The following is a 21929-nucleotide window of genomic DNA, read 5'->3' on the forward strand; positions in this document are numbered from 1 at the left end:
AATGTGCCAGACATGTACGTATATTACTCTATGGTCACAGATATATTACTCTAAGGATATGCATTAAGTTACAAAACAAATATTTCGTGCAGGACTAAAGGAATAAATCATCTCCTGTTCTCCTTGTAGGCTTGGACTTGGTTTTCGCAAGCCTCCAAATAACTCTTCATTTTCCTGCACTTGTACCTAGTTTCTTGGGCCAGTTGCTCCAGATTTGGCAACGAGCCGCCAAAATCGGAAGGGAATAAATCTTTGGAGATGTGATTTTTGAAAAATGTCTCCATGTTCGCATTCGGGGCATGAGTTACTATCTAAAATTGGCTATTAAAAAAAAATCGCACCTTTAGAAGGTCTCACCATATCAAACAGTTCTTTATTCATAAACGGCTTCAGAACGACCAGTATCTTATCAAAAACGTATGAGGTGTTCAAAATGTGAATTTGTTTCAGTTGGGTGGGCAAGGCCTCTTGTAGGAAAGCGAAGAACTTCTTCACCGTGGACAATTTTAGCCTTGTGACGTGCATTAAACCCACCTAAAAAGTTGCTTCACATAAAGGCATTGATGAAGCTTATAAGACGTGAGTGTACCCCTTTTAAATTCAGGACCACTATGAGTCCCGCAGGCGGATTTTCGTGTAGTATGTAGTCAAGGTACATGAAGATCACTTTACATTGTGGGTCCAGGTTAAAGCTGGAGTAGCTGGTGTCTTTAAGGGACCCCACGATCACCGAGTAGTTTTCTTTGGTTCGTTGGGGCATTATTGCCACGCTCCTGTAAGGAGTGCGAACATACTGTTGGAAATAAATAATTTTGAACGTCAAGGAACTTCTATATGAAGAGGAAACAAAGAAAAAGACGAGGGGAGAAGAAAAACTTTTAGAGCTGATCTATAAGATTTATGTGGTGTGAAATAGTCTCATACAAAGCAGCATTATTGTAACCAAAGTTAGGAAAGAGCGCTTTGCGGGGAAAATACCAGAAATTTAAACATGAGGCTGTATTGTGGCTTTCCTATTCGAGATACCCCAATGGGCTCCGCTCCGGAGCTTTCTCTATCAATTATCTATTCATCACACTTCGAGGAACACAGTCAGACATCACGACAAGCTTTCATTCAGGACAGATTTCAGAAATGGGGAGCTTCATATTCAACCACCCCAGGGGTTTTTGAAGGTATTCAAGTGCGCAAACTAGAACCAAAGTGCCTGAACATGCAACCAAAATACGGAAAGTCAAAAGAGATAAATCGCAAAAAGGCTTTATTCTGAAATATCATGAGATCTGAAGCTTGGAAAAATTGTGTTCGTTTTTCTGCTTTTTCGCTAGAACTGTTTTCATTAAGAAAAATAGAAATTCTCGTCTAAACGCGCCTTGCAAGATTTTCACTATCTTTAGTCTCAAAGCTAAGAATTCATACTTACGATACTTTAAAGCTATGAATCAATTCGTCCCCCTCCATGTCCCTCTGGGCGAAGAGCTCAGGCGCTGCTGCCTTATATTTAAAAAAATAGACGATGCAGTTCTTCGTGGCTTCAGTATCATTTTTGCAGGCTATGAGAAATATGGCAATCTGTTCGTCCGACATATGAGGTATGGTCGGCATAAGGTCCAACCACTCTCGCAGCCCGTCTATGTTGTAGCTGGTGGTCCGGTTGGCCTTCACCAGATCTTCTGCTGTGAAGTTGTATTCTATCCTCGCCTCGGCCATTTTAAAGATTAATGCCCTAGGGAGATAATAGAAGCTGTTTAGGAAGATTTGTCTATAGAAAGAATGGTTCATTCCACTGCTAACTTTTAGCAAAATGTCGGTAAACTGGCCCTATAAGTGTGATGCGCTCATTCCTCCAAATGTGCAATAAAAGCTCGTTTACCTACCTAAATGCCTTTTGCAAATTTTCTATAAACGACAATAAACATTCGTTTTTTCGTTGTTACTAACGAATTGCGAGAACCGCATAAACCGAGCTAACTGTGAAAATCGAAATGCAAGGGCAAAGAAGTAACGAATTAATTTTTATTAGAGAGTACCACTCCCAGGTAACGATCGGATATAGTACCGTAAACCACTATTGTTTATAGCTCCTATCTTTGTTACTTAAATTACAATTAAGGGAACTATGTACTTTTTGTCGAGTTAAGAAGTAAACGAGTGATGTTTTTAGGGTGAAATAGTGCAAAAATCGAATTAGAAATCCTGGAAAACCGGATTTAAAGCGATTGTCTCACAATTGTTAATTAATTGCATCAACTTGGATTAACCGGCTAAATTAAGTCCGGGCTTCCTTACCGTTTACTCCAAGGAAAACGATACTATCACAGGATGTACTGGGCCAGCTGGGCTAAACCTTACACTAAACTAGATAAGCGATATTACCGTATAAGCTTAAAACGAACTAGTTTCGCATGAAAAACTGTTGGACCTTATGGACTATATTCAGTAATTAAATTTTAATTAATTATATGCCCCCATAATTAGCCATCGTTCAATCGCACATTTACCTATGTAAATTTCAGTTTTTTTACGCGTTGGATGTTTCCCAAATTGATGTTCTATGTCCCGACTGTAATTGATGTTCAACGAGTGCTACAAAGTGTACCAGAAAGATTAATAGTGATGTCACATGGTTTTTGGGAATTAAAGGTCGAATATCATTAGTGGAGGTGCATTTACAAGTGTATGATTTTTCCTTTTCTGCAGTTCCGAAATCGAACTCTTTGGGGACGTTTAAAGGAGACACCTGCAGAATTAGAGACAATCCAACGGCTTCCAAAAGCTTTGAACAACTAAAATAATTTGCATTTGCAGCCTCATAGTTCTGATGCGAAATTTTGGCATGGTACCCATGCGTTGCCATCTAGAGCTGTCGCTACTAGACCAAATGCGCTCTATTACTGCGGTTATAGTTGATATTAATTTAATTTCTCATATAGGATCAACAGATACTGAATGAAATTCTAGCATATAATCGAAACTATAACACTTTACTCAAGAGTTGATGTTCAGTGTGAGGTGGAGGAATGTTGTCGACTGTTTAGTCTTGGTCGCCTACAAAATCCCTATATGCATTTTACAGCTTTGTCCACGATGAATTTCAAGGCTGTAGCGGTGTTTTAAACAAAGTAGTTAATGGTGTTCCATCTGACACTCTCTGAACATATTACAGATTAGTTGAAAATTGTAATATAATTCATAATTTCTCATAAATATCTCATATCGTGGCTCTGTATCTCGGATGGAACAAATATACGGTGTGTTTTCAAGCCTTAAAAATATACAGGGTTTTATAGTTTAGAAAAGATAGTTAATCTTCGCTCCGATGGAACCGGGCGTGAAAATTAGACACCCATCCGTGCAATTTGTGGAGCCCAAATTTTACCCTTAAAACTCGTGTGGTAAGTAATTCCTGTGACACCTGGTATAGGAATTATTCTTTTATGATTAAAGTAATGAAAACTTCTGTTTAAGTTATTTTTACATCAACACTGCGATTTCTTTACCTTAAATCCAAGCCACAGCTTCTACGAATAAACTCTTTCGCAATGCCTGGTATCCTGTATCTGCGGTGAATACAGAAAGCTGTGAAATTGAATAATTTTTCCATATTGTATTTGGCAAAAAGATCCACTTCAGGATTAGCTCTGAATACTAACTCTATTAAAATTTTTATTTTCAGGTTTTTAATTATTTTCAGTACATTCAGTGAGGTAACGGCATCACTTCTTGTCCATGTTCCATTTAACCCCACTACCACTATCCAAGTACAAATTTCCAGGACTAATCTTGATGCAAAATGAATGAAATACCTCTCCGTTCTCCCTTTCAGGGGCCGTAATGGACGTATTTCTTCCATGGATTTCAAAAACTACATGTCCTGAAAAGGGCATGGCTCCCGAAGCAGCTGGTACTTGGGAGCTTGGTTTAGTGCATTATCCCCAAATCTATATCGCATCAATTCTAAGATTGCTTCAAGATGTGAAGGGGTGACGACGAAATATTCCTATTGAAAATTTTACGAAGTAAACGCTGATAATTGGTAGATGTGGTATGAGCGAGATATTATCTGGAGACTATGAAAACAGCTCTTTGAACGATCCGAAATAAACTAAATACATTGTAAAACGATGTAAGCGATACCTACTCTAGTTTTCTCACTTAATATTTTATTTATATGAATACAATTGTAAGTATTCATCTGAACTATAATTTTTTTATCTTTGTCACCAGTGGTGACCCAGGTCACCAAAAGTGTCCTAAACGACTTGTTATTTAACTTCCATTAGAATATAATTATTGAAAACAAGATGTAATTATGTTATAAATGTAATAAATTGCTGAGAAATTACCGCGATAATTGCTTTCTAATTATCGATAATTGTACGCAGGACTGATAATTGCACTGCAGATAACCTGGGACCTACATACATCGCAACAGTACAAGTCTTGTCGGTCAAACGCCAGAAGCAGTATTTTTTTCTTGTTTTGAGCTACTACTTGCTAGAAATCACTTTAGGTTTTGTTTAAATTCCGACTATTGTAAGACACATTACATTCCCTTTAAGAAATTTTCAGTTCGCCTAAGTCTAAGATACAAACTTCTTATCAACAAGTGAATTATTAGTAGTTCGCAAGCAGGTTTTCTAGTAAAATTGTGAAAATTTACTTGTTAAAAGTATACACTTGTACTTTGACGAAACAATTGTAACTAAACATTTTGCTATTATTTTCTAACTTCTCTAGTAACTAACACATTTGTCCCCTTCCGAAAAAGGCCTCGGAGGTACCAAAAAAGCAACCTAGTCAGCCTATCCTAAGCCGGTTTTTTGTATCTAGGATATACCGGGAGGTTTTTATCTCTGAACATGGCATGTTCAATTAAAAAAAAATACACCTCAATGCATTGGAATGCAAACAACCAACATTACACTGCGAATGTTTAAAATGTCATAGTCAGTGTTCTGTTAACAATTTCCGAAATTTTTAAAAGTTATGTATTATAAAGAAGAAAAATAGAGAAAAAACTCAATTTATACCAAAGCGGCAATAGTTTCGGAAATATACCGGATTTATTCGCAACAAAATGTCCAGGAAAACTTATATCTGTCATAGAAACCATTTACTATATTGTAATCGTATGTAAAATCGCTTAGCTCGAAAGGTTGTGTAGTTCATTCACATAAAAAATCTCACATGTCCTTACTGAAGTAATAAAGCTGAATATTTTATGTTTTGTGGAAGAAAATCATATCGCATCTTTGACACAGGTAGCTGAATATTTTGCAATTTCAAAATCTTCTGTACGTAAAATCTAAAAGGAGATCAAATACAAAGTTCACAAATATTTTAATCATCAGTTATTATACGAAGAAGATAAAATTAGAAGAACAGATTTTTGCGAAAGCGTACAAAACTTATTCAATGAAAATGGGGATATTTTAATAAAAATTTGTTCTATTGATGAAACATCCTTCTCCTTAAATGTTTGCGTAAAATCTCAAAATTATAGATAAGAACTTATGTTGATTCTGCTGTATCTCGTTACATCAACATTTTTTATTATTTCTTAAGTATTGATAAAAATAAGGACGCACAAAATAATTCGAGGGTTGACGTCGGCATAATTGGTAATGTTGGACAAATTTTTATTCAACAATGCAACTAAATTTTTAGATTTTCTTCGAAATCAAATTTTGTCAGAAATTGCAAATTTAAATATTAAAAATTCGTGGTTTCAAATGGACGGTTTGGAGAAATTTTATGGGCACCCAGGTCTCCAGGCCTCTTTACCAAGAATTTCTTTCTTTGAGGCTACCTTAAATCTAAGATTTACAATAACGTTCAAATTTAAAATGTGGAAGAATTTAAACAGCAAATATGCAACGCTTGTAACGAAATAAATCTCACTTTTTTAAGAAGTTCTATGCGAGAATTTAAAAACCAGTCTAATTTATGGACAAAATTGAAGGGAATTGTTAATGGTATGCCAATCGCATTCTAATGAATTTCTTATTTTAAAATTCAACATAGATCATGTGGAAGCCTCAGTAAAATTGAAGGAAAACTAATGGCAAGGCAAAGAATCTTACTATTCGTTTATATCTACCATATAAATAAGAAAAACCATTGTTGTCAAGAATCTTTTTTTTGTCGATATGGTAGACATATATATATACTTTTAAAGTCAGTTTTCTTAAATTATTTGTTATTAGCTGAAGATGCTTTTGTGAACAAATATTTATTTGAACTTTTTTATTTTAAATCACGTATAGATTCACTCTCTTGAATGACATATAATTAGGAAACATTATGTATATACACTTAACAGTCGTTTCTGCGATTCATATGTACAAATCTGATTTTTAAAAAAATTGAGCACCCGTCAAATTAGTCATATTTGTACTTGAAATAATTGTTTACTTTAAGCTCAACAAAATCCATCAGTGTTCAAAAATAAATAGGCAAAAGGCAATTCCGGAAAAGACACTTGGCGTAATATATTATTTATTAAGCAACATATTCTGAAAATAACATATTTTGGATACCAGTCACACCACGCATATTGGCATATTAAATCCGTAAAAATTACAACTATACTAACAGTATTTCTTGTAAATTACAATATTAATATAATAAATCATAGAGTATCTGCTTTTGAAATAATACTAAACTTTATGATGTGTGAAAAAGGCACAATGTCGAAATCTATTACCATCAAAAACACATTAAACAAAGTCTAAGCCTTATTACAAAATGATTGGAGTTGCCTCGTTTCATCACTTTTGGAATCTGAGTAGACTTAAAGTAAATGCAAAAATTTGATCCAAACAACTTAATATTGAACTTAGTAACAAGACGCTAAGCAATACTAAACATAAAGTGTAAACTTTAGTTAAATTACTTTATTATTAAATGCAACTGAAATATTTTAAACGACAGCTAGGTAAGCTATTCCTAGTGGAATAAGGAACGGCCAAGAACGGAGCATTCTAAAGCCTAGAAGACTTGAAAGCAGGTACCATATTAAAACCACCACGCCAATTTTCAATATTGTATGAGCAACAAACAAGCTGAAAAAATATCAATTGAACACGTATCCTGAATGTTGTCCCAATTGAATGTGTCTAAATCAAGGTTTTTACTTACATTTTGTCCTTCCGTCTAGCAGTACCAAGAGTTTTTTCAGAATCTTTGCTCAAGTATATTCTAGCGCCTAAAGTCAGATCGTTGAAATATACTGGCCATATAAGATTTGATATATCCAAATTGTAAACGTCCTGCTCGTCGTCCTTAAGGAATTTTTGGAGTGTTTCCGTTTTTTTCGCCGAAAACATCCATTCTGTGAATATGAATTTGGACAAACGCTTGAGGGAGCGATTTACGTTCCTGTGCAACTTCATCAATCTAATAAGAAGAGTACATTTAGTCATACTGACATGTCTGACTTTTAGATAACTCACATGGGTCTTCCGCCAGTCACCAAAGCAACGGTATCCAATAGGATGGCTGGTAAAATATGAACAAAGAAAGCCGAAATCTTGTAATACGTGATGCAATTTACAAGTTTTAGGTTGGGGTACCAAACTGCTGATATTAATGGGTATTTATGTAAATAGCAGTTAATCGACTTCTCGATAGCGTTCCATCTGAACGGGTTCCTAGTACTTGACGTGCAATGATAGATTTCCAGTCGTTTGGAATTGGTAATTGCTGCCATAACAAATAAATAGGCCATTATTATACAATCAAAGTCAAAGTACAATAAGGCCATTTGAGGTGATAGCAGATTTGGATCAAACATATACCATTACTCAAATGTATTCCTATATCTACAGTTTTATTGATAACAAAACAGTACTCCTCAAACAATCTTACCTACATAACAACCGGCAACCAACAAATTATTCACCACAATATCAACTGGAATATAGTCATACACCAACTCTTTAGCCACAGGCAGTCTTCTGATTACCCCTTTGGAAGCTCCCATGATAAACCCTTGAGGACCATTTTTGCTTACTGTCCATCCTGATACTGGTTCTTTCCACGCTCCAACAACTAAACATTTTAAACTTAAACCATACAAAGATCTGATATATTCTTTGATCACTCCACTTACTCATGGAAGGCCTGACAATGACACATGGAAATAAATTCTCACATTTCTTGATTTCATGCTCTGCCATGTGCTTGGTAATTGTGTAGCTATTTGGGTGGTCGCCCAGTATTTCATGGGTCTTGCTCTCTATTTCTTCAGGGCTCAATTTGGATATCAAATCTATTAACTCCTCTGGATCTTTTGTTAGAGGGTATAAAATCTGCATGTTTCCAAAAAAAAATAATGGAAATAATGCCTTTGAAGACTGAACAAAATGGAAAACATACTTCATCAACTTCCAACTTAAATGCATTTACATATGCACTACTGACATGGATAAGAGCTTTTAAGTTGGAGCACTGCTTAGCTAATTCAGTAACTCTTCTGGTACCTAAAAAGTAATATACTTTATTAATTACACATATGGGAAATCAGAATTTCTGAAGAAAATTAAGAGTGATTATAATTAAAAAGCTACTTATACTGAGATATTGAGTTAAAAGGTTTAGTGAAGCAAGCTATGGGAATTCATGCTAGAATTATGTTAATGTTAGCACTATTTACCTAACAAATTTATGTTAATGCTGGTCTGGAAAGTATCTCCAAAATCTAAACTGGCAGCGGAGTGAAATATAATATTGGCATTTTGAACTAAAATATTTCTGTCCATATCAGATAATCCCAAGTTTTCTTGACCTACATCTCCAGCTATAGGTTTTACTTTTTCAAATAACTACAAAAAAGAACATATCATATGTACTATTTCTAGATTTAAGACTAGCTAAATATTCAATATTAACGGTGTTCTTTTTAAAGGGTTTGGATTCTATTTACCTTTGCAGCAGGCTGCTCTTTCAAGAGAGTGATAAATACAGAGTTTTTCTGCAGTTCCTCAAGACGTTCAGAAATTTCTTTACCAAACTTTGGCCTCATAAGTAAGTAAATGTCACCATGATCAGGAATGGTTCTCAATATTTTCTCCAAAAGGCAAACTCCCACAAAGCCTGTGGCGCCAGTAATGAAGATATTCTTACCTGAGTAAAATTGTTTCACATTCCCCATATTCGAAGTTATTGCAAGGGCTCTTTATGAGGAGATATTTCAGAATAATTCTTAAGGTGATTATAGAGTTTCTGAAACAGAGATAGCTGTCATTAATGTAATATGCTGACAAGGAATATGTATTGTGTGCGAAGTATAAAGTTTTGTATCATAAACATGCAAGTATTTTGCGGGGGGGTATTTTTCATTGGCCCCTAATGATATTGAATTTTTCCTTAAAATAATTCTTAATAAGGCCAGTTATTTTTTATGGGTAGCGCCCTGAAGCCCCCCGCCTGTAAAATGCGTGGCTACGCCTACTGTAAGACTATTTTAGAAAATTTAATAAGATTGCATGGGTCTTAAAAAGGATACGAGTAAGGCCAGTTTTTTAATTAATAATAAATAACAACCACCTGGAAGATCTTAAAAATCGAAGGTAAAAAGAGAATTGAAGAAATCAGGTGAGGTTAAAACGACAGGGCCATAGAGCTATAGTTACAGACGGACTAATATCAACAAACTTGTGACCGTTATACACATGTGTGAAAGAGATAGAACTAGGAAGGGTATAGAGAGAGAAAACTCTGGCTATTTTTTAACTGGTTATTTTTTAACGTAGCGCTTTTTGGAACGTACAAGAATTAAAATTGATTTATTATGATTTGTTCGATTTATTTTCATTTTCCATAGTCATTTACCTATTGTTTATAGAAAAACAATAAAGCAGTAAATGATTAAAAACGGTAATCGACATTTCAACGTATCACTGGGGACACATTTTCCATTTTAAAATCAATGTACGTCATTGATTACAAAAAAATTGGACTTTCAAACGAAACGGGACAATTTCCCCTTTCGCGTGTTTCGATAAATAGTTAATTAGTTATTTTTGAAAAAAAATAGTCAAAAATAGTGTCGAATACAAAATGATCGCGCGACACGGAAATAAATCTCAATTAAATGAAATTTGAAAATAAAAAGATGCGTCATCTTTATTCCGAAATATTGCCATAAAATACGTTTAATAATCCTCAGAGATAGATGCTGGTGAAATAATTAAATTGTTTTTAATAATTAATTTGCGGTCTTGTCAAGCATGCGCGCATGGATGACACCCGTATTTATAAACATTTTGGGACATTTCTGCTCGCGAATAGTAAGCGTTTGGTCCATCAAATTAACATACTATTTTTTGTTTTGAAACTTTAAATAGAACGTCGAAAGAAGGTCGTACCATTTTGAGGAAGCAAATGTCTACTGAATCGCCCTTTGACAAACTCATTTAACAACATTCCTCCACTCTATAAGCGTTAATTATGTGGTTGTAAAATGAATGCACTTATAACGAAAATTACTATATAATATTCGTGTATATGAGGCTTTTAAAGCCCTTGAGCTGCACTTTAAAGGCCTTCTTGTACATATACAAGGTGTCCCGTGATTACCCATATTCGAAAGTAGGAAATGACCGAATCACATGTTCATAAAAAATACAACAATTGTATTGATGATGACGATAAGACTGTCTTGATGCCCATAAAAATTAAATTGTAACAAATTTGTGACTTAAGGTGTGCATGGCAGAGATTTGAGACCTTATTGTATGTCCATATTCTTGCTCCGATGTGATTTATGTATGGTCGGCGCATTTGGTGGATTTACTACAGTTATTGTTAGAATGTCGTCTGTGTTTTATTCAGGGAAAGTAAGTATAAGTGATTTGATTAGTTAGTGTCTACCGTATCCTTTTTACCTTCAACAATTTTACATACAATTAAAACACATTTATAGATATTTTTAGAAAAACACATAATTAACTTCGTTTTGAATAAAAAAAGGCTGATTCGTAAATAATGAATATAAGACGAAGTATGTGAATTAAAATGATTGGCATGGAATTACCGTACATTAAATTAGGGACAAAGCTAAAATACATTTTACTTGCAGTTTTTTTGAGCCTACATATAGAGAGGTCAGAGATGTACAATAGAAGTAATAAATAGAGTTTTTTATTATTATCTTATATGACTTATCAAGAATCCAATCACTGAACATTTCCTGTAATTTTGGAAAATATACAGGGTGTTTCATAATAGTATGTCACAAATTCAGGATGTGAATCTGTGAAAAAAGAGAGAGAGAAAGAGAAATAAGAAAAATGCGGAAGGAAATGAAGTATAAACTTTTTTGGCTCACTGTGTATAACTTCCTCTTTGAGATAATAACTATCCAGTGCATATGTCTCGCAATTACTGATAAGATTCGAAAAAGATTAGAAATTAATCTTAAAACATTTACGTAATATCAGCATACTGTAAGCAACTATTCTGTATTATCGACAATGCCATCAAAAACATGTATAAGGAAGCAGTCTCCACTTATGAAAGCAATTTCGTTTTATTATATTTTTTATATTTTATTTTATATACTATATTTTATCATGTTTATTATATTGACAATCCGGACACTTTTAAACGCACCTAATTTTAAAGTGTTTCTCTTATACAGAGTGTCTCAGAATCATGTTGCCAAACTTTAGGAGGTTATAGAGAAGGGCGATAAGTTGAGTCATTTTGCCTTATAAACATATATCTGGAAATGGGTCGTTAAGACACTAAAAATGTTAAAATCGTTAAAGAATGTACGTTTTCGTATTTCATTTACTTGTTTATTTACAATTTGTCAAATTTCTACTAGTTGTTATTGTAAAGTGATACTTAAAGTCAAGAATTTTTTTAGTTGCAAGTTACTATGTGTTATGGAAGATCCAAATGTTCTTTTTCGAGTTCGTCAATCAATGGTTCGGCGTATGACCGCACATCAGCAAGCTGGTGGCCGCAATTTTGAACAACTGTTGCAACACTTTATTGTTTTTCTTTTCTAATAAATACCTTAGAAGTCAAAAATACAAAAAGTCGTAAACACGAAAGCGTGCGTTCCTAACTTCTTTAACTTTTTTAACAATATTTTTTGTGTAGTGCCTTAACGACTCATTTTCGGATATATGCTGATAAGACAAAATGACTTAACTTATCGTCTTTTATAACCTCCAAAAATTTCGCAATATGTTTCTGAAACACCCTGTACAACCGCACAAAGGTAATATTTAACTGTACTTGAAGGTACATAGCCTTTCGTGCCGGTTTCAAATGGGCAAACATTCGCACGTAGTTGCTTCAAAACAAATAATGTCATGTTCAAATAATTGCGTAAACAGACAGTTTTCTTATAGTACGTTATACACACACATAAACTAATATAGGAACGTGTTTTACCTACGTCATCATAAAATTAAAAACATTGAGAAACAGTTAATCTTCTTAATGGTAATATGATGTATTAAGAATAATTAAAAATACTCCCATATTTACCTGAATACAATATAATAATAAATGTATGATGGAATTGTTTTTATTACGTGTATCTATTGTCTAAACAGGAGTCGCTTCAACCTGATAAATATGTAGATGGTGAAAAGGAAAACAGTTAAAAACAATACTTATACTTTAGATAATACGGTACTCTCTCACCGTGAACATTTAACGCACATTCACACTACCAATGCACAATAGCTCAACAGTTAAAATTTACTAACAACTCACCAAAAAATTCTGCTGGTTTAAGTCCTAATATAAATGGTATTAAGTACTGCAGGACGCAAGATAAATGAAAATATACACTAGCGTTTTTTAGTACTTGAACATGACCAAGCGGCCCCTACCACAAGATTGTACTACCCAGGCAACTTGCTGCCTTGTACCAGGCTAGATCTTATACCACGTCGAAGAAAATATAACCGTAGAATATAGTACTGCATGTCGATTTCGGAATCGTCTATACTTGTCTCTTTCACCTTGGAGCTATTTGGCGACAGTGAATTATAATAATTATTAGTCAAGTACTAACTTGAATGAGAATATGCATCAAAAGTAATAACATATTTTTAATGCACGAGATATGATGGCATGCTTTAGTGAAAAATTGTATTACGCTGCTAGTTGAGTTTACTGAAGCATAGATATTCGGTTTAAAAGCTCCCAATCTGCCCAGGGGAGCATAGGGAATGAAAAAATCAGTTAATTAAAACAGCTTGTATGATGCACATAAAAAAATAAATAGTATAATAGTTTTAAACGTTTTAAAGACCCATTCACAATAAACCTCCTATAAGAGACACAGAAATATAGCAAGATCAGAGCTGAGGAGTAGATAGTATATTGTATATATAAACAAAACATTTAAAAACTCACTTAACTCACCCTTGCGACTCATTTACAGAGATTTGGTGGCATCTACGTAAATGCAAAGTTTTTTGAAGAAGCAGGAAGCATTGAGCGTAATAAACCCCTTGGCATCAAACGTATGCCTGATGATTAACGAAGTATTAACCAGAAAAGGTTCCCATAGACTACAAATTCGAAGAATGCATATGCTGAATTGAAATGGTAATCGTGAAGCATTGAAGAAGGAGAGTTCAGACATAAATCTGAAATAAGTAGGAAATTCTATTAAAGTATATTTTACACGCGTCTCGCGGGCTTTTGAACCAAGAGACACCTAGTTCCTGTTAGAGTTTGTGTAGATAAGCAGATGAGTCTCAAGTCGTCGTGACAACATTGACATTCGTTATAGAACGTTTTTTTATGTTGGTTTATGTTTAAGTGTGAGAGCAGACATGCTTTTTTAGGTACCTGGGTAGCACCATTCTAGAAAAAGATTTATTGCTCGCTTTGCTTTATCATTAGCAGAAACAACTTGTTTTTCTCAACACTACTTTTATCGGGCACATCATCGCCAGGTACCAGTAAAGCTTAATTATAGTCAGAAAGGGTTTTCTGCACGAAATTGCGTCTCTGAGGAAGCGAATTCAGGGAGGTCCACATATGAATATCCAGGTGATAGAAATTTGGAGGGCCGTTTTGTAAATTCTCGAATTCCGGCAACATCGTTTGTGGTTTTTCAAGCCGGATCACGTCATCGATAACTTGAATATCTTCGCAAGTTCTGATGCTCCGAAAATCCCGCTCGACCATCATTTTTAACGAAGCCGAGAACCTTTCGATGCGATGCTCAAATGATTCACAATTGTTTGTTTACGGTCGTCATGACATTTCAAAGCCGCCTTCGGCAAAAATTCCAAAATAGTCCCAATGTTTACATTCAATATACAGGGTGATTCATTGGGAATGGGACATGGCGAAACCCGAGATAGGGGCCACTAAAATATGACGATTGGACGCAACATGCCTTATATCAATGTTGCGCGTTTCAGAGTTACAGGGTGTTAAAAGTTAAAATTTTATTTTAAAATTCCTTAATAACTTTTTGTGTTTTCATAGCATCAACACCAAAATCGGTGTACTTAGGTTTTGTAAGATGCCAAATAAGGATTTTGATCTAATTTTTACGAAATTTCTAGAGGGCGCTAGTTACAACCCACCGCTTCGGTATATTTGGTTATATTTTTTTATGAGTGCAACTAAGGTCAAATTTTATTCAATATATTGAAAGAGCCTCTATTTTTCCGCAAAAAAGGTATTCTTGTTCAATCCCGATATCTCTCTTCGTTTACGAGATTTTTACCTATAAGCTAATTCGTGTCATGCCATCCTCAAAAACGGAGGTGGCTGTGATTCACTTGTATAGCAACGCATTACTTAGCCATTGTTACTTTAACTCGTTAAAGTAATTAGACTTTTTTCTTGTCATTTGCTCTTTTTAAGTAAAAAATAGTAATTTAAATGTAAAAATGCCAAGGCATAATGACTTTTCCTTTAGTGAGATGCGCGATATGATTTGTGTTTTTGCTCAAATGCATTTTAACGGTCGTGCTGCAGCACGTAGTTATTTTGAATTATATCTCAACCGACAACAACTCAATCATAAATTATTCAGAAACCTGTACAATCGTTTGGGAGAAACAGGCTCTTTTCGCCCTCAAAGCCAAAACAATGATGCTCGAAGGACTATCCCGGTTGAACAGGAAGAGGAAGTTTTAGTACGAATTGCTGAAAATAAAACATTAAGTACACGCTGGTTAAGTGCAACGATGGGAATGAGTCAATCGTCTGTCTGGAGAATTTTACATAAAGAAAAATTCCATCCATATCATTTAACACCTGTTCAAAATTTGCTTGCTAAAGACCGTTCTGCTCGCTTAAGATTTGCTCGATTTTTGCAAGAGAAACAAAACGAAGATTCAAATTTTTCGAACAAAATTTTATTTACTGACGAGGCAACTTTCACACGCCGTGGAATTTTCAACTGGAAAAATAGTCATTTATAGGATTCTGAGAATCCAAATGCTGTACGAGAAACACATTTCCAACACGAATTTAAGATAAACATTTGGTGTGGTGTAATAGGTGACTTTTTTATTGGTCCTTTCGACCTTCCAGCCAATTTAAATGGCCTTCGGTGTTTAAATTTTTTGCAAGGACAACTTAACGAACTTCTCGAAGATGTTCCATTATATTTACGTCAAAATATGTGGTTCATGCAAGACGGAGCGGCTCCACATTTTTCTCTCCAAGTGCGTCAACATTTGAACAATGTTTTTCCACATCGATGGATCGGTCGTGGAAGTGAATTTCCATGGCCTGCGAGAAGTCCAGACCTCAACTCATTGGACTTCTCAATATGGTCAAGTATGAAAGCAATTGTATACAAAGGGACAATTAATACTCGCGAAAAATTATGCCAAAACATTCAACAAGCAGCTGATGAAATCAAGAATAACGTCGATATGCAATTTAGAATAAAAAGATCTTTGACAAAAAGGTTAATAAAATGCATTGAGGTGGAAGGTGGTCATTTTGAACAGCTGCTTAAATAAAACTTATTTTTCATTTGTTAATGGCTTTTCATTTGTTTAATGCAGCAAAATATTTATTTGAAAATTAATAAAACCGAGTTGAAATGGAACGACACGAATTAACTTATAGGTAAAAATCTCGTAAACGAAGAGAGATATTGGGATTGAACAAGAATACTTTTTTGCGTAAAAATAGAGGCTCTTTCAATATATTGAATAAAATTTGACCTTAGTTGCACTCATAAAAAAATATGACCAAATATACCGAAGCGGTGGGTTGTAACTAGCGCCCTCTAGAAATTTCGTAAAAATTAGATCAAAATCCTTATTTGGCATCTTACAAAACCTAAGTACACCGATTTTGGTGTTGATGCTATGAAAACACAAAAAGTTATTAAAGAATTTTAAAATAAAATTTTAACTTTTAACACCCTGTAACTCTGAAACGCGCAACATTGAAATAAGGCATGTTGCGTCCAATCGTCATATTTTGGTGTCCTCTATCTCGGGTTTCGCCGTGTCCCATTCCCAATGAATCACCCTGCATAAATCAATATTTATCACTGAAAAATGACGATTTAGGTAGAAGAATCTTTTTTTTATAGAGGGAAACCTTCCAAAGGCACCCAGTGTGGTAGCCTAGCAACCGGGTTATGTGCAATTTATCCCTGAAGGGGACGCCTACCCATTAAAACCCTCCTCTCTTCACCCTTGATCTTCCCCGAACCGCCGTAAGATATTACTTCAGGGGGAGGTAGAAAAACCTGGAGGCATCGATTTAAACTTTTCACCTTGAGATCGGTGTCGTAGCGCGATCAACATTTTTAAGTTGGTCCAGCGATGTTTGATTCGTAGCACTTCTTCGCAGTCCCATAAGTGCTCAGTTTTTTTCCTCCATATGGCGGTCCAAGTCAGCCTTCGGCAAAAATGCCAAAATATTCCTATGCGAAGAGACCATACGCAAAACTGCACTTATTTCTGAAATATAGTGATTTAGGTATTTACACATACATATGTAACCATTTCTTATTTATGTTAAGACCATTAAGTAATATTATCTAAAAACGATTGAGGGATTGGTTGTAAATTTCATCTAAGATAAACGCGAGAAAACCATAGAGGTTGTTTATCAATTCTTTTAACATAGGAGAGAGAAAAATGATGACGGGTTAGGTAACCGAAGGAAAAAGGTTGGAATGTCGCTTATTAGTTCTCTTTAAAAAAGGGGATGCGCTTGGGGGTGGTTAAGATGAGTGTATCGGGATTAATTCTGGACTTGGTTCTTGAGAAGTAAAGGAGTGTTTCAGAAACTTGTGTTGTTTCATTTTTATGACCATATAAAATCTTACATATACATATGTACTAGAAATATGGTACCATCGTTTTAAAGGAAATTCCATTGTCCTTCAGTATAAAAGCATTAATTTTGATTCACTTTTTTTACATTTGTGCACCTTTTCGAAAAAATCCCCAAAAATAAGAACATTAATTAATATTTCGGCAACGGAGACACTATGTAGTATCTGTTCTTTCTAGGAATCCAAGGTGTATCCGATATCAACTGAGCACTAACAGGGTGTTTCCTACACATACAGTGCAAATTTAAGGGGAGATTTCTCGAATTAAGATATGAAAAAGTCTCTATAAACGGAAACGCTTAATCTTCAAAATACAGGGTGTCAAAGTTAAAAAAATATATCTTATTATTGTTTTCCCACGTACAGAAATTTCAGTGACGTGCTCACGGAAAAAGTTTGTCGGAATTTCACACAAAAAACTAATGATGCCCGTAAAATCATAACATCCCGTAGATTTTTGCATCATTCATCATAACTATTTCAAATAGAGCGACTAAAAATACAACTTTTCTGTCCTTCGACTTTTTTGTATTTTCTTTAGGAAATTACAATTCAATTCCAAATTCCTGCATATATCCGTACAAATTGAACACAACTGAAAAAATAAACATAAACATGGATTTAACGCTATAAAATCTACGGAAATCGTTTATAATGATTATTACCGCCAATTGGGATAAGATGTATGGCGTGTGGTGATAAAAGGGATATCAAATCTTTTTATTTTGCATTTAATGGTTTGAACTATGTTAATGATAAAAAAATATATCGGTAAGGTCAAATGCTTCGCGTCAGTATATCTAGCGTCATTGGTCAAATTAGGTAGTACTCATTAAAAAAAAATTAATAAGAGATTACCACAATTTCAGTTAACAATAGTGTTTAATTATGCATGCATAATCTAAAGTATAGAATAAGTGTACGTGACATTAATATTTTTGAAACTAATCGATCATTTTAAAAACAACATATAATTAAATCAACGAATTTTCACCTTCATTCAAGAGTAGTTTTCCCATGCCCTCCTAAAGTGAATGTGAAGTACTTTACAGTCTATCGTGACCATCATTCGGCGTCTGTTAATTACGGAGGTTTTTCATATAGCAATCTTACATCGAATGATGATTAATCTTTGACTTCATTTTAGAAAAAAAATTTTATCTGTTAGTTAGTTATTAACTTTCGTCAGCCTAAACACATACTGAAGACTCTGTCTTTACCACCATTTAAAAGTTTCATATCTATATGATGGCAAAATTCCGTAACGTTTCAGCAAGGACTTTCATAGCATCACAAAGTGTCTTCTGTGAGGATTCAACATGGGATTTCTTGACAATTATACTAAATTAATATGTAAAGATCAGTTAATTATATAAATAAGTTATGTTAATGGTGTTTTTGTTTATGTCTTTTCAAAGCAGGCGCAGAAAAAATATTTGGATATATCACTTAATTTATTTTGTGAACGTAATGGGTGATCATAAAAAAAACTCACAGAAGGCGGTGAACTGTAAACTTAAGGCGCTGATTAGGCCATTTTTAATTTACCATCAAACATTTAATAAATAAGTACCATCTGATGAATTTATCCAAAACATTTCTCTCATATTTCAACACTTATTTGAGGTTTTTTTTCAATGGATACCCTCTATTTGCATCTTCTTTCCTTTACAGTTTGATATTATTAATAGGCGCTTACACCAATAAACTGGGTCTGTTCATCAAATCCTTCATGTAATTTGTGATAATAAATCAAATTTGGTGGTCGTCTCGGACATCATTATGCAACAACCCCTTAGTTGTATGTATAACATCTCCTAACTGTGAGTTAAAATTATCGGTTGGCCATAGTCCACGCCCTTAACATAATAATATGGAATGCGGTCAATAATTATATCAGAATAGCAAGCTGCAAACACGTGATACTGATTATTCACTTGAGACTAAACAAATGAGAAAAGAAGCGCATTACTCCCGCTCAGTCGTAATCGTTCGCTATTCAAACGGAACACGGTCGATAGAAATATAAACTGCTGGACAAGTAAAAAGCATAGAACCTCCTTTAGAGGCAAATTTGGGATTACGATAACGAGACCAAAATATAATGAGAGATGATAGGCTTATTCTTAGATTAATTTACAGGTATAATCACACTAATGTAAATTATATCAACGACAAATTTTCAAAAATTGAAAATGTTTTTTAACAAATAATAAAATGTTCAAAAATGTACAATAAATCAAATTAAAATTTTTATTTGATCACCCTGTATCTCGAGAATATAGTCGTGATGGGTCCATCTTAATATGAACTTTTTATCTTCAAAGATTCACCCCTAGAAATCTATTTATATACTCAATTAACACCCTGCATAATAGGCCTGTTTTATGTCAATTGACCAACAGTTTACATTATCATTGCATCAGACTGAGCAGGGAGCCCATGCGTTCCGTTAATAAATACAATGTTGTCAGATCTGCTATTTTAACAAGAGTTTCTATTGTTTTTACCTTTGACCCGTGTTTTATTATAAATTCGTATAGAGCCAGGTTAATAATAATTGTAGCGTTCTTAGCATTACAGTCAAATGAATTTGTCAAATTGTGTATGGCATTTATCTACAATAGTGTAATTCTTAATAGAATGGCACTGTTATGGCATTCCTAAGAGAATGGTTAAATGAGATTGTTGCCAGAAAACTCCGTATCTATTGAACGATTTATTTTTATTCAGTTTTCTTGTATATTCAGTTTCTGAAATAGATATGTTTGTTTGACGAAGATAGATCTTTAACTATTTTAAGATATATATTTATCATACTTTGTGATGGTTTATTTATCTTGACACTGTTCCTTACTCTCTTTTTTACTGTTGAAGAAAATAAAATATTCATCTGGCAACACTGAACATATTTAGTTTGGAGTACGCCGTCGGCCGTGGCAACTGCTATACGCTAAACTGCCGGCAGCTGCCATTATGGTTTCACGTTCAAGTTAATTCTTTTCAGTTTTTACGAATGATACAAAAGAAAACTTCAGTGTGGTTAATAATAATAACAGTGAAATTGAAATGTCGATAATAGAGTCTATTGTAAAAGAAGAAGATGAAGATTTCGAATGTACAGAAGCAGAGATACAAGAGGCGAAATTAACGCCTTTAAATCAATTGCCACAGAAATCGCGAAAGTTATATTTGGCCACATATAAAACTTTTATGCAGTGGAGAATACAGAAGAATGAAGAATCATTTTCTGAATCGGTGTTACTGACATACTTTGACCAACTATCAGAGAAATTCAAATCTTCTTCTTTATGGAGAAGTTATTCAATGTTACGCAGTACGCTAGACTTTCACCATAATGTCAAGATAGACAAATACATCAAGTTGCGAAAATTTTTAAAGCAGAAGTCTCAAGGTTTCCATCCAAAAAAGGCGAAAACCTTTTCAGCTTTAGAAGTACGGCGATTTCTAGCCGATGCTCCTAATGATAAATATTTAGCCACAAAGGTAAAATTTTAATCCAAATTTTTAATAATACTTTTTTTTTTCTTTAAGGTTGCTTTGGTCATAGGCATTTTGGGAGAATGTAAAGCAAGTGAAATGTATGCAATGAAAGTTAAAGACTTTGAAGAACAAAGAAATGCATATCTAGTTACTATTCCAACAACTGCTTCGAGAACTGTGAGGAGGTTCATAGTGACTGATGAGTACTATGAATTGTGCAAAAAGTACATGGAAATTCGAGCCCAAAATATTACGAGTGACATATTTTTCTATAATTTTCAATATGGAAAGTGCATGTCGAAACGCATTGGAATTAATAAATTCACCTCCATGGGAAGGGATATTGCACTTTTTTTAAAATTAGCAGATTCAGAAAAATATTCTGCCTTAAGTTTCAGGAAAACTTCAGCCTCAATGCTGTTGCTTGATACTGATGGAGATAACCTGACAACTGTAAAAACCACACATATTGATAAAAGGCATGTGGATAATGTATTAGAAATTAAGGCAGAACCTGGTACAGAACCGTCAGAATGTATTCACATAAATCAGGATGAAGATCCTTTACAAACCAATGATGCAACAGAAAACAATGTAAAATTTAAAAAAGTTAATATTGACTGCAATTCCACTGTGCCCTTGCCTTCTATTTATGTATCTAACTGTAAGAATACCCATATAGTAATTAATATATACAAGTAATTCTCTGACATATAATAATACTAATATTATTATATGTAAGAATTTATAAGACGTCATTAAAGAAAAATAAAATGTTTTGTAGACATAATTACAAGTAATGAAAAAATAATTTTTTTTGTATCTACTTATGGCTATTCGTTGTTCTGTGCAAATATACATTTTGCATAGTGGGTAGCACGGGCTGTAAGTAAAATAATCTAATAATAGAATATTTTGTAAAACACAAATTAAAATTAATTTATAATTTCCTATTCCCCCTGGTAATTCAAAGTCAACCTCTCTACAGAAGTATCTATTTTAAGAAAATATTTTTTAGATATACAGAATTGTGCAATAGAATATAGCAAACTAAATTGTTTTTTATTTACAATGAAATTCCCTTTATACTACCATCTGCTGGTGGATGATAGTC

General features: G+C 34.0%; 3 protein-coding genes across 4 annotated transcripts; 1 reads left to right on the top strand and 2 right to left on the bottom strand.

Annotated features, from left to right (window-relative positions):
* Window positions 1-16: 16 nt before the first annotated feature.
* LOC136418074 (retinaldehyde-binding protein 1-like) lies at window positions 17-2402 on the bottom strand. 2 transcript variants are annotated; one of them, XM_066403995.1, is made up of 5 exons: window positions 2290-2402; window positions 1424-1726; window positions 590-773; window positions 358-534; window positions 17-311 (listed from the first exon to the last, which is right to left on the bottom strand). In XM_066403995.1, exons 2-5 carry the CDS (start codon window positions 1708-1710, stop codon window positions 108-110), a joined length of 852 nt encoding a protein of 283 aa, XP_066260092.1. In that variant the 5' UTR covers window positions 1711-1726; window positions 2290-2402; the 3' UTR covers window positions 17-107. The 2 variants fall into 2 exon arrangements, with proteins under 2 accessions (XP_066260092.1, XP_066260091.1); XM_066403994.1 differs by lacking the exon at window positions 2290-2402 and having other exon boundaries at window positions 1424-1763.
* Window positions 2403-6596: 4194 nt separating this feature from the next.
* On the bottom strand, window positions 6597-9228 carry LOC136418063 (putative fatty acyl-CoA reductase CG8306). Its single transcript, XM_066403980.1, has 8 exons — window positions 8930-9228; window positions 8660-8828; window positions 8383-8486; window positions 8117-8315; window positions 7873-8055; window positions 7458-7707; window positions 7144-7401; window positions 6597-7067 (listed from the first exon to the last, which is right to left on the bottom strand). Exons 1-8 carry the CDS (start codon window positions 9155-9157, stop codon window positions 6926-6928), a joined length of 1533 nt encoding a protein of 510 aa, XP_066260077.1. The 5' UTR covers window positions 9158-9228; the 3' UTR covers window positions 6597-6925.
* An 11017-nt stretch (window positions 9229-20245) lies between these two features.
* LOC136418066 (uncharacterized) lies at window positions 20246-21745 on the top strand. Its single transcript, XM_066403984.1, has 2 exons — window positions 20246-20818; window positions 20867-21745. Exons 1-2 carry the CDS (start codon window positions 20381-20383, stop codon window positions 21515-21517), a joined length of 1089 nt encoding a protein of 362 aa, XP_066260081.1. The 5' UTR covers window positions 20246-20380; the 3' UTR covers window positions 21518-21745.
* Window positions 21746-21929: the final 184 nt, after the last annotated feature.

The sequence above is a fragment of the Euwallacea similis genome, chromosome 32 (genome assembly GCF_039881205.1).
Source record: "Euwallacea similis isolate ESF13 chromosome 32, ESF131.1, whole genome shotgun sequence".
Classification (NCBI taxonomy): Eukaryota; Metazoa; Arthropoda; class Insecta; order Coleoptera; family Curculionidae; genus Euwallacea; species Euwallacea similis.